At 42.6% G+C, this 13,732-nt stretch overlaps 1 protein-coding gene across 10 annotated transcripts in view; it reads left to right on the top strand.

Moving 5' to 3' along the window:
* The window catches only part of capn10 (calpain 10), a 46,016-nt gene extending 37,451 nt beyond the window's left edge, over window positions 1-8,565 (top strand). For all 10 annotated transcript variants that reach the window (XR_015759171.1, XM_043702379.2, XM_043702375.2 and 7 more), the window contains one exon: window positions 6,102-8,565. Coding sequence is in view for 8 of the 10 variants with exons in the window: in XM_043702379.2 (XP_043558314.2) it covers window positions 6,102-6,131 (30 nt within the window). In the remaining 2 variants the exon portion in view is untranslated. The remainder of the gene's footprint in view (window positions 1-6,101) is intronic.
* Window positions 8,566-13,732: the final 5,167 nt, after the last annotated feature.

Here is a 13,732-nt window from a genome sequence, read left to right as displayed (position 1 = left end):
TTGTTCAAAATTCATTTTCAACATGTAAAATTTAAAAAAAAGGTTAGAAAAACAAAATTCTCATCTATATTTTGACATAGGTAGTTGAAATGAAAACCAAGAGCTAGCTTTGATTTTGATGCCACTTTTCCCAAATTCCATGTGTTTGCCTGTGCTGGTAATAACACACTTCCACCTGAAGGGCTCACTGTAGCTCAAAATTTTAATTTAGTCAAAATCTTCACAACATAGTTTGAATTTTGTTCAAATGGAATATGTTGCATATGCTTCTTGCTTTAGTTGCAATTTTCTCACGAGATTAGACTTGAAGTTACTATCTAAGTTGCATGGTTTAAAATTGTTTTTGACCAGTTTCTGTTTCACAACCAGCATATAGTAACTTGCATTTGTACTGCACCTATGAGAGTAAAACATCTCAGACATTTCACGGGAGCAATTATCAAATAGAATTTGACACCAAGCCACATAAGTAGATATTTGCACTGGTGAACAATGATTTGATGAAGGGAATGATTTTGAGGATTGTGACCCATGACAGCAGGAAAGTGGACAGGTGAGTGTGTGAAGTGGACCTGGGGAGGAGCAGCAGAACTTTGGATAACCTAGAACTGGAAGAGGGTAAAAGGTGGCTTATGGGCAGTTGAATTTAGAAAAGGAGGTGAAGTTTTCCCACAGCAGATGAACTGAAAATAGTAGTACGGAACAACCTCAGTTATCCGAATGTCAATTATCCAAACAAGATCTCAAAAGGTACCATAAAAACGTTATCAGTTATCTGAACAAAATACTCCCCACCTGTCTCATTTGGATAATCAAGGTTGTTTTGAGATTTTATAGGGGTGAAGTAAAATACTGCAACGAGAGTCTATAGGACCAGAAGCTGAGCTTAGCATCTTACAAGTTACTATGGTTGCAAATAGTCTGACGCAGCCACAGGTGGCGGCCAAGGACAGAAATGGAATCAGTGGTTATAGAACCGAACTTGACAGGGGTAGAAGATAATGAATTTGGCTTTCCCAGTACTAAAGGGAATTTAATCTCAACCAATACTGGATGGAAAAAAGCAGAGACAGTTGGTAATGAGGTAGAACTGGCTGTCATCAGCATAGATGTGAACTCTGATATGTTTGAGTGGTGAGAAATAGAAGGGTACCAAGATAGATTCATGGAGCATTCCAGTGGTAACGGTGCAAAAGCTGTTTCTTGCGATTCTTTGGCTGTGTCAATGGATAGGAATAGAACCAAGAGAGTGTAGTTCCACCCTTCTGGTTAGTGGAATGATGGTATTAGGACAGAATGGTGTGGTCAACAATATCAAAAGTTTCAAAGAGGTTGAGATGGACAAGGAGCAATAATTTACCAATCTCCCGAATTGGGGGAAGGTGTCAAATGTTGAAGGACTGGAGAGGAGGCCTAAGATGGTACAGGAATTAAAAGGATTCAGGGTTTGTTTTGTTTCTGAAGAATAAATTGATAATAGAGAGGCAGACAATATCTACGGAGAGGGGGCAGTCAACAAAATATTAAACTTGCATACAGAGTGAGTTTCTCTGAAAGTGCTGTTCTTCTTGGACAGTTGCTCGAGATTGAGGTACTGGATTAGTGGTGCTGGAAGAGCACAGCGGTTCAGGCAGCATCCAAGGTGTAGCGAAATTGACGTTTCAGGCAAAAGCCCTTCATCAGGAATAAAGGCAGAGAGCCTGAAGCGTGGAGAGATAAACTAGAGGGGGGTGGGGGAGGGGATGAAGGTGATAGGTCAGGGAGGAGAGGGTGGAGTGGATAGGTGGAAAAGGAGATAGGCAGGTAGGACAAGTCCGGACAAGTCATGGGGACAGTGCTGAGCTGGAAGTTTGGAACTAGGGTGAGGTAGGGAAAGGGGAAATGAGGAAACTGTTGAAGTCCACATTGATGCCCTGGGGTTGAAGTGTTCCGAGGCGGAAGATGAGGCGTTCTTCCTCCAGGCGTCTGGGGGTGAGGGAGCGGCAGTGAAGGAGGCCCAGGACCGCCATGTCCTCGACAGAGTGGGAGGGGGAGTTGAAATGTTGGGCCACAGGGCGGTGTGGTTGATTGGTGCGGGTGTCCCAGAGATGTTTCCCTAAAGCGCTCTGCGAGGAGGCGCCCAGTCTCCCCAATGTAGAGGAGACTGCATCGGGAGCAACGGATACAATAAATGATATTAGTGGATGTGCAGGTAAAACTGATGGATGTGGAAGGCTCCTTTAGGGCCTTGGATAGAGGTGAGGGAGGAGGTGTGGGTGCAGGTTTTACAGTTCCTGCGGTGGCAGGGTAAGGTGCCAGGATGGGAGGGTTGGTTGTAGGGGGGCGTGGACCTGACCAGATAGTCACGAAGGGAACAGTCTTTGCGGAAGGCGGAAAGGGGTGGGGAGGGAAATATATCCCTGGTGGTGGGGTCTTTTTGGAGGTGGCGGAAATGTTGGCGGATGATTTGGTTTATGCGAAGGTTGGTAGGGTGGAAGGTGACCACCAGGGGCGTTCTGTCCTTGTTACGGTTGGAGGGGTGGGGTCTGAGGTGCGGGATGTGGAGGGCATCTTTAACCATGTGGGAAGGGAAATTGCGGTCTCTAAAGGAGGCCATCTGGTGTGTTCTGTGGTGGAACTGGTCCTCCTGGGAGCAGATACGGCAGAGGCGGAGGAATTGGGAATATGGAATGGCATTTTTGCAAGAGGTAGGGTGGGAAGAGGTGTAATCCAGGTAGTTGTGGGAATCGGTGGGTTTGTAAAAAATGTCAGTGTCAAGTCGGTTGTCGTTAATGGAGATGGAGAGGTCCAGGAAGGGGAGAGAGGTGTCAGAGATGGTCCAGGTAAATTTAAGGTCAGGGTGGAATGTGTTGATAAAGTTGATGAATTGCTCAACCTCCTCGCGGGAGCACGAGGTGGCACCAATGCAGTCATCAGTGTAGTGGAGGAAGAGGTGGGGAGTGGTGACCGTGTAATTACGGAAGATCAACTGTTCTACGTAGCCAACAAAGAGACAGGCATAGCTGGGCCCATACGTGTGCCCATGGCTACCCCTTTGGTCTGGAGGAAGTGGGAGGATTCGAAGGAGAACTTGTTAAAGGTGAGGCCAAACGGTGGAAGGGTACTGTTGGGGACGTCTGGAGAGGAAAAAACGGAGGGCTTGGAGGCCTTGGTCATGGCGGATGGAGGTGTAGAGGGATTGGATATCCATGGTGAAGATGAGGCATTGGGGGCCAGGGAAACGGAAGTCTTGGAGGAGGTGGAGGGCATGGGTGGTGTCTCGAATGTATGTGGGGAGTTCCTGGACTAGGGGGGATAGGACAGTGTCGAGGTAGGTAGAGATGAGTTCAGTGGGGCAGGAGTATGCTGAGACAATGGGTCAGCCAGGGTGATCAGGCTTGTGGATCTTGGGAAGGAGGTAGAACCGGGCAGTGCAGGGTTCCCGGACTATGAGGTTGGAAGCTGTGGGTGGGAGATCTCCTGAGGTGATGCGGTTCTGTATGGTCTGGGAGATGATGGTTTGGTGATGGGGGGGTGGGGTCATGGTCGAGGAGGAAGAGGTGTCCTCGAGTTGGCGTTTGGCTTCAGCGGTGTAGAGGTCAGTGCGCCAGACTACCACTGCGCACCCTTTATCCAATGGCTTAATGGTGAGATTGGGATTGGAGCAGAGGGGTTAGAGGGCTGCGCGTTGAGGGTGAGAGGTTGGAGTGGGGGAGGGGGGTAGATAGGTTGAGGCGGTTAATGTCCCGGCGGCAGTTGGAAATGAAGAGGTCGAGGGCAGGTAATAGGCCAGCGCGGGGTATCTAGGTGGATGTAGTGTGTTGGAGGTGGGCGAAGGGGCCCTCGGAAGGTGGGCGGGAATCCTGATTGTGAAAGTAAGCTCGGAGGCGGAGGCGACGGAAGAATTGTTCGACGTCACGGCGTGTATTAAATTCATTGATGCAGGGATGAAGTTGAGTCCTTTACCTCTGAGATTGAGGTACACCTGCTTCCACTCTTTCAGTGGATGCTGGGATGGCATATAAGTCTAATGCTTAGACGTGGTGCTTGAAGGATTGGGCATTGTTTGTGTATCTTCTCAAGTGCATAAGAGGCCCAGCCATGGAGGCTGGCTGCACAGGGGCCTTGATTTAACATGACCTGTTCAGTAAGGACCATTCTCAATGTGGCAGTTAGGAGTCTGCCATTTGACATAAGGGTTTGTCACAAGTTGTTTAACTTTGTTTTAAATGCAGTAGTGGACTCATACGTTTGTGTGCTCACATGAGCTTGAGATTGGAGTGGAAAAAAACCTACTTAATGTTGGATCAATTAATTTTAAAAAGTGGAATACTAGCTGCTCATCCTCCACAATAATTTTAATCGCATTGAAGAATTCTCACCAATAATGGTACTGATTTATAAAAAAATTATTCCTTCATGGGAAATGGGTATCACTAGCGAGGCTAGTATTTCTCGTCCATTCCTAGTTGCTCTTCACTGTTTAATTATTTCTGTGTGAAATAAAAATCCAGGTTTAGATAAGTGTGAAGTACCTTATTAGGGCAGGTCTTGGGGGGTGTGCTGAACTAAGGGACCTAGGAATGCAGGTTCATAGTTCCTTGAAAGTGGAGTTGTAGGTGGACAGGATAGTGAAAGAGGTGTTTGGTATGCTTGCCTTTATTGATCAGTGTATTGAATTATAGGAGTTGAGAGGTCATGTTGCGGCTGTACAGGACATTGGTTAGGTCACTTTTTTGGAATATTGGATGCAACTCTTACAGGAAAGATATTGTGAAACTTGAAAGGTTTTAGAAAAGATTTACAAGTATTTTGCCAGGATTTGGAAGATTTGAGCTATAGGGAGAGGCTGAATAAGCTGGAGCTGTTTTCCCTGTACCGTCAGAGGCTGAGGGGTTACTTTATAGAGGTTTATAAATTATGAGGGGCACAGATCGGGTAAATAGACAAAGTCTTTTCCCTGGAGTGGGGGAGTCCAAAACCAGAGGGCACAGGTGAAAGGGGAAAGACTAAAAGGGACCTACAGGGCAAAGAGGGTGGTAAATGTATGGAATGAGCTGCCAGAGGAAGTGGTGGAGACTGGTACAATTACAACATTTAAAAGGCATGAATAGGAAGGGTTTGGAGGGATATGTGCCAAATGGGATTAGATTTATTTAGGATATCTGGTCGGCAGGAATGAGTTGAATTGAAGGGTCTGTTTCCATGCTGTACATCTCTATGACCATGTAATTAAGTCTGAAGTTGAAATATCGAAAGTCAGCTGTGAAAAAATTTAATAATCTGTCCAATTGTAATTACGATTTAGTACACTATTTAAAAACTCAGACAAACTCATTCAACAAGGTGTAACTTTATTAATGGCTTTAACATGAGAATCATGCATGAAACGTTTAAGTTCACATCAAATAATTTATTTACTGCTGATTGAGTTTATAAACATTGCAGTGGTAAATTCTCAGATGGTGTGGGCTATCACTGACTACAGCTTCCAAATTTCTATGTTTAGCTGTACATGTATGAATGTCAGAAATTGCTGTCAGAATTACACAAATTAGTTCCTGATTAAAATCCATTCCATCACTCTCAAATAGTTGAAAACTTGTTATAAATCTGACTAGTAGAAGAGATACGATCAAGTAAAGCTGTTAATCTCTCAACACAACGACTATGATTCATTTTGGGTGGCAGAGGTGTAGCTAGGGGAGAAATATATTTAATTATGAACTGAGTTCAGCAGGAATATTTATTTCCTCAGGTAAAACTTTTTAAATCAAGGGAAGGAATTACGTTTGAAGGAAAATGAAGAGCTAACAGTACTTCTATAAAAATATTAGTTTTGTTCACATTATTAATATACATTTTTAAACATGATATGTTTTTGCACTTTTTTTAATCACTTGGATACTAACAAATTCAGGTTTGAAATGAAGTGGCACTGTATTTTATAGTTGGATTACTTTTACATTTGCAGGTGTCCAAAGATTAAAATTCATCATGTTATTGCTTGCATACCTGTTTAGTATCTCAAGTTATATTTTTAATACTATAGCACCATGTAATATTACTGAACAGGATTACAAATTATTAGTAGCAATAACTTTCTCTCTCCTTTCATTAAGGTCTCTTATACCTCAGTAATGCAAAGGTAAGAAACCAACACCAAATTCTTCACAAATGCCTGCTTGAAAACAGTCGGAAAATATAATCAGAAGAGAGTCAATCTGTAAACATTCACTCGACAATTTGCACATCACAAAGCCTGATCCTCGTGGCACTAATAAAATGTGACAGGGCTCGTCATTGTAAATAAGCAATTCTGCTTTAAGCTGACTGGCAATGTGCTTGATGTACAGGAGCAAAAACAAAAGCTGCCTCAGAACTGGACGTTACTTCAAAGAGTCAGCATCTCTGCACACAGTAACGGACAAAGAGCCGATCAATCTCCTGCTGCTTTGATGTTATTGAAGGCAAATGAGAATGACATTTAAATTCAGTTTGTACTTTCAATACACCATATTACACAGTTCACTGAATTGTAAAGGTCTGACTCTGTTCCACTTATGTTGCGACCTCCTGATGGCTGCATTTTTCATAATTTTAAAACAAAACTGGAACTTGGGTTACTGTTCACTGATGTCATTGTTTTTCTCCTAATTTGTCTGACGTCAGAATAATAGTGCAGAACATTAACCAAAGGGATGCAGTTTCTTTCAGTGCGTAAGCTGCTGCATGTTACTTTTTTTGCTTCAAGGCAATTGAGTTGTGATTAGTGATAGTAGCGTAGACTAGTAATCCAGAGCCCAGTCTAATATTCTTATGACATGGGTTCATATCCCTCCTTGGCAGATGGTGAAATTTGATTTCATATAATACAAAATGATTGTCAAAAATACATTTGATTCACTAATGTCCTTTAGTAAGGAAATGCTACAATCCTTACCAGGTCAGGCCTATGTGTGATTCCAGACCAATAACAATATGGTCGACTCTTAAACTGCTCTATGGGTAATTAGGGATGATAATAAATGCTGACCTAGTGAGTAACAATCACAGCCTATGTATAAAAGTGTTCACTCACTGTGATGCTTTTATTTTAGTATTGACCACATAGTAAGAATATTTGGGTTCTACAAAATATTGGACATGTAACTTCCTGCACATTAGATATACTTTTTCAGATTTAGTACTTGCAAACATTACCTAAACTATTTGTCCATTAAAACAATTTGCAGTATTATCAGCTTATACACATTTCATTCACTGGTAATGTTGCAGTGTTTCCCTACTCTGGCCAAACTGATTCCTGAGAAGGTAGGACTGAGTTTGTAGATTAGATTACTTAGTGTGGAAACAGGCCCTTCGGCCCAACAAATCCACACTGAACCGCTGAAGCACAACCCACCCAGACCCATTCCCCTACATTTATCCCTTCACCTAACACTACGGGCAATTTAGCATGACCAATTCACCTAACCTGCACATTTTTGGATTGTGGGAGAAAATCGGAGCACCCGGAGGAAACCCATGCAGAGACAGGGAGAATGTGCAAACTCCACACAGAGTCGCCTGAGGCAGGAATTGAACCCGGGTCTCTGGCGCTGAGAGGCAACAGTTCTAACCAATGTGCTGCCCCTAATTCTATTTTGTACTCGCTAGAATTTAGAAGAATAAGGCAGGGGGAGTCTTCGAAACATAAAATCCTGATGTGACTGGACAGGCTAGGTGCGGGAAGAACGTTGCTGATGTTGTTCCTGACCTCCAAAACTAGGGGAGTCACAGTCTAAGGTAAGGGGTAAGCCATTGATGATTGAGTTGTGGAAGAATTTCCTAATTCAGTTGTGAACTTGTGGAATTCTTTCCTACAAGCAGCATTTGGGGCCATTTCAGTAGATATATTCAAGAGGGAAATGGACGTTGCCATTGCAGGTAAAGGGATCAAGGGGTATGGAGAGCAAGTGGGAAAGGGATACTGAAATTATAATCATGGCTGATAGTGTATCAAATGTTGGTACATACTCCACCTATTTTCTATGTTTCTGTGATTTTAAATGCCTTCCCTAAGTTAGTGCTGTGGTATACTTTTAAATCAATGTATATACAATAGCATGGTGACCCTGTCAGCAAGATTTCTGTTAAAACTAGAAATTTGGGAATTTCAATTAGAAATTTCTTGTAAATAATAAGTGAACTTCTGAGTGCTGGTCTGAGCAGGTTACAATGCCCAACTATTAACAATTGGCTTAAATTTTACTCTTCAACATATTTCAGCTTGCAAGTTTTCATCTATTAAAGTGAATGTAAGGAAAATTGTGGGTCAGAGAGCACAGAAGTGAAAATGCCATATAGTGTGTTCTTCCCTGAATCACTAATATTGGTTCTATAAGATATTAGAAATATCATAATATAAAGTTCCCTAGATGTAGTACAGGTCAGGTATCTTTTATCTGAAAACCTTGGGACCAACTGTTTTTCAGACAAAGGATATTTTTATTTTTGAATATAAGGTTTAAATAGATTTGTACAGTTTTGATCACTTGTTCTAAATCAGCAAATAGGGTTAAAATAAAATCTCAATTTTTGGGATCTGTTGAATTCTGCTAATTGTGTTAGGAAATCTTTGACACCTTGCTTAATGAATCAGTTAAATAATGGTTATTACCTCCTGTGATTATAACCTACTGTATCTTTTGACAACCTTCCTCATTATCATATGTATAATCTTACTAATCATATCACCTATATTTTTGTCTAAATCATTTACATATGTTACAAAACAAAGGTCCCAGCACTGATCTTTGCAGAACACTGCTTGTTACAAACCTCCAGTCAGAAAAACACCCCTCCACAACTACCTTCTGCCTTCTATGACCAATAAATTGTGTGCATCTCACCCCCATTCCCATGTGACTTAACATTCTGGACCAGCCTACTTTGAGGGGCCTTGTCAAGTGCTTTATGAAGTCCATATGGACAACGTTCACTACCCTACCCTCAATCATCGTTGTCACCTCCTCAAAAAAACCTAATTACATTTGAGAGACAACTGAATCAAATTTGTGAATGAGGGCAGGTGACTGGAGGATTCTCGGAGATATCGACTCACTCATCACAACTGAAAAGGGGATCGCTGAGGACCTGGTATCAAAGAACAGTTTATAGCATTACGATGTGGCAAAATAAGGTCTTCTTTCAATCCAATGGTTACTAGAGGGCAATTAGTGGAGTGGTATGCTCTTCCTGTGAGATGTAAGAGATCAAGGAGAAGTTAAATGTCCCTGACATCTACATCTGTGGGAAGGGTGACTATCTGCAGTTCCTCACAGACCGCTTGGCCTCTCAACAGCCCTTTGAAATGGCCTAGCAAGCCACTTAGTTGGATCAATTGCTACAAAGTCCCAAAGAAATGAAACTAGACTTAGGCACTAGAAAAGACAACAAACAGACCCACAAACCCTGCAAATTCCTCCTCACTAATATGAGGGCTAGTGCCAAATTTGAGAAAGTTGTTTTACTGTTTAATCAAGCAACAGCCTGACAGTTATACTCTTAAAATTATATCTTACTAACAATGCCCCAAACATCACTAGACCTTAAAACGTCCTGTCCCACCAGGAGGACAGACCCAGCTGAGGTAGCAACACAGTGGTATCCATTGAGGAGTTGTCCTAGGAGTCGTCAATATAGGCTCCGGACCCCATGAAGTCAAATGGCTTCACATTAAACATGGGCAAGGAAACCTCAGTTCTCCCTCAGCTGATGAATTAGTATTCCTCCATTTTGAACAACGCTTGGAGGAAGTACCAAGAGTGGCAAGGGCACAAAATGTACTCTGGGTGAGGGATTTTAATGTCTACCACCAAGAGTGGCTCAGCAGCAGCATTACTGATTGAGTAAATTGGGTTCAAAAGGACATACTGCTAGACTGGGTCTGCAGCAGGTGATGAGCAAACCAATGAGAGGGAAAAAATATGCTTGACCTCATCCTTACCAATCTGCCCTTGCAGATGCATGTATCCATGACAGTGACCACTGCATAGTCCTTGAAGGTATGAAGTCTTGCCTTCACAGTGAGAATAGTCACCATGGTGATATATGACACGATCAAAATCTAGATTTTGAACAGATCTAGCAACTCACTGGGCACCAGGAGACATTACGGACAATCAACAGATGCTGATTTGTACTCCAGCACAATCTATAACCTAATCCTCCATTCAACCGTAATCTTCAAACCAGGGGATCAACCCTGGTTCAAAAAGAGTGCAGAATGGCATATTAAACAGGACTACTTGCATGCCAAGCAGCAAAAGCATCAAGTGAAAGGCGAGCTAAGTGATCCCACAACCAAAGGATCAGATCTAAGCTATGCCACATCCAGTTGTCAACAGAAGAGGAGATTCCACAAAGTTCCCTTTCCTAAATAATGGAAGAGCCCAACACAAGTGCAAACTCTAGGGGTTGAAGGATTCTCCACAACCTTCAGCAAGCAGTGCCAGTCTTCAGCCAGAACTTTGCCTCCTCCAGTGGTTCCCAGCATCACAGATACCAGTGTTCAGCTATTTAAATTCACTCCAAATGATGTCAACATATGGATGGAGAACCGGAAACTGCAAGAGATATGGACTCTGATAATACACTGACAATAATACTGAAGACTTGTGCTTCAAAAATCAGCAGTGCCCTAGCCAAGGTGCTCCAATACAGTTACAACATTGGCATCTACCTGACAATATAGAAAATTGCCCAGCTATGTCCTATACAAAGCAGGATAAGTCCACACAGCCAATTACTGGCCCATCAGGCTACTGATGGAAGTTGTCATTAATAGTACTGCTTAGCAACAGCCTGCTCACTGACACCTAGTTTGTATTCTATCAGAGCCACTCAGCTCCTGACAACATTACAGTCCTGAGGAGCAAATGACAAGCAAAGTTAATGACCTTCATGGCTTACAATTATCTTAGGGCAATAAGAGAACAGAACAATCTCACATTGTTAACACACATTCCAAGAATGAGATGAAAGGAACATTTGCAAATGTGTTTATTGCTAAAGATATATAATACAAGTGCTAAAAAAATGACAATTGGATTGTGGCTAGAAGTAGACAATAGGTGCAGGAGTAGGCCATTCTGCCCTTCGAGCCTGCACCACCATTATGATCATGTCTGATCATCCTCAATCAGTATCCTGTACCTGCCTTATCTCCATAACCCTTGATTCCACTATCCTTGAGAGCTCTATCCAACTCTTTCTTAAACAAATCCAGAGACTGGGCCTCTACTGCCTTCTGGGGCAGTGCATTCCACACACCCACCACTCTCTAGGTGAAGAAGTTTCTCCTCATCTCTGTCCTAAATGGCCTACCCCTTATTTTTAAATTGTGTCCTCTGGTTCGGGACTCCCCCATCAGCAGAAACATGTTTCAGGCCTCCAGATTGTCCAATCCTTTAATAATCTTATACATCTCAATCAGATCCCCTCTCAGTCTTCTAAACTCAAGGGTATACAAGCCCAGTCGCTCCAATTTTTCAACATAAGATAGTCCCGCCATTCCAGAACTTGACCTCATGAACCTACGCTGCACTCCCTCAATAGCCAGAATGTCTTTCCTCAAATTTGGAGACCAGAACTGCACACAATATTCCAGGTGCGGTCTCACCAGGGCCCTGTACAGCTGCAGAACCTCTTTGCTTCTATACTCAATCCCTCTTGTTGTTATTAGCTTTCTTCACTACCTGCTGTACCTGCATGCTTGCCTTCATTGACTGGTGCACAAGAACACCCAGATCTCTCTGTACTGCCCCTTTACCTAACTTGACGTCATTTAGGTAGTAATCTGCCTTCCTGTTCTTACCACCAAAGTGGATAACCATACATTTATCCACATTAAAACTGCATCTGCCATGCATCTGTTCACTCACCTAACCTGTCGAGGTCCACTGTAATCTCCTAACATCCTCCTCACATTTCACCCTGCCACCCAGCTTTGTATCATCAGCAAATTTGCTAATGTTACTATTAATACCATCTTCTATATCATTTATATATTGTAAAAAGCTGCGATCCCAGCACTGATCCCTGCGGTACCCCACTGGTCACCGCCTGCCATTCCGAAAGGGAGCCATTTATCACTACTGTTTCCTGTCAGCCAACCAATTTTCAATCCAAGTCAGTACTTTGCCCCCAATACCATGCACCCTAATTTTCTCACTAACCTCCTCTGTGGGACTTTATCAAAGGCTTTCTGAAAGTTCAGGTACACTACATCCACTGGATCTCCCTTGTCCATCTTCAGAGTTACATCCTCAAAAAATTCCAGAAGATTAGTCAAGCATGATTTCCCTTTCATAAATCCATGCTGACTCTGACCTATCCTGTTACTGCTATCCAGACGTCGTAATTTCATCCTTTATAATAGACTCCAGCATCTTTCCCACCACTGAGGTCAGACTAACCGGTCTATAATTTCCTGCTTTCTCTCTCGCTCCTTTCTTAAAACTTGGTACAACATTAGCCACCCTCCAATCCGCAGGAACTGATCCTGAATCTATCAAACTCTGGAAAATAATCACCAACGCATCCACGATTTCTAGAGCCACCTCCTTCAGTACCCTGGGATGTAGCTCAATCAGGCCCCGGGGACTTATCAACCTTCAGACCTAAGTCCTGGCAACACCAATTCCTGGCAAATACAAATTCCCTTCAGTTCAGGTCCTTCAGCCACTGTTACCTCTGGGAGATTGCTTGTGTCTTCCCCAGTGAACACAGATCTGAAGTACCAATTCAACCCTTCTGCCATTTCTTTGTTCCCCGTAATATATTTCCGTTTCTGTCTTCAAGGGCCCAATTTTAGTCTTAACCCAATTTTTGGCCAGTTTACCTTCGTATCTCATTTTTTTTCTCTGCGTATTTCCTTCTTAGTAATCCTCTGTTGTTCTTTAAAAGCTTCCCAGTCCTCAGTTTTCCCACTCATCTTTGCTACGTTATACTTTTTCTCTTTTGACTTTACGTTTCTTAACTTCTCTCATCAGCCACAGCCACCCCTGCCTCCTCATAGCATCTTTCTTCCTTTTTGGAATTAACTGATCCTGCATCTTCTGCATTATACCCAGAAATATCTGCCATTGTTCTTCCACTGTCATCCCTGCTAAGGTATTACACCATTGAACTTTGGCCAGCTCCTCCCTCATAGCTCCATGGTTCCCTTTATTCAACTGAAATATTGTCATTACCGATTGTACCCTCTCCCTTTCAAATTGCAGATTGAAGCTTATTGTAAAAACAAACATTATGATGAAATGCAAGAACTAAGACTATAAATGACCATTTTGTATCAGGGAGAGATCTTGCTGATGTTGCTATGTGTTTCTCTCCATTTGTGTAAAATACCTTGCCCCTCACCTCCTTTGAACTTCCCGCTCCCAACTTTAAATATATGCCCTCTAGTATTTGACATTTTATCTATGGTAAAACAAATTCTGACCACCAACTCAATCCATGCATTTCATAATTTTATAGTCTTCTAGCAAGTCTCCCCTCAGCCTTTGCTTCTCCAAAGAAAACAGTTTTTCCTAGCCTCTCCATAAAAATTATGCCCTCTAAGCTAGGCAGCATCCAGGTATATCTCTTCTGCAATCTCTCCAAAGCCTTCACATCTTTCCTATAATGTGGAAAGCAGAAATAAATGCAATATTCTCAGTGTAGCCTAACCAAAGTCTTGTAAAACTGCAGCATAACATCCTGACTC

The sequence above is a fragment of the Chiloscyllium plagiosum genome, unplaced genomic scaffold (assembly GCF_037043375.1).
Source record: "Chiloscyllium plagiosum isolate Xiang-an unplaced genomic scaffold, Cpla_swu_hap1 HiC_scaffold_13, whole genome shotgun sequence".
NCBI lineage: Eukaryota > Metazoa > Chordata > Chondrichthyes > Orectolobiformes > Hemiscylliidae > Chiloscyllium > Chiloscyllium plagiosum.
Note: the sequence above shows the minus strand (reverse complement) of the source record. Positions and strands in the feature narration are given on the sequence as shown.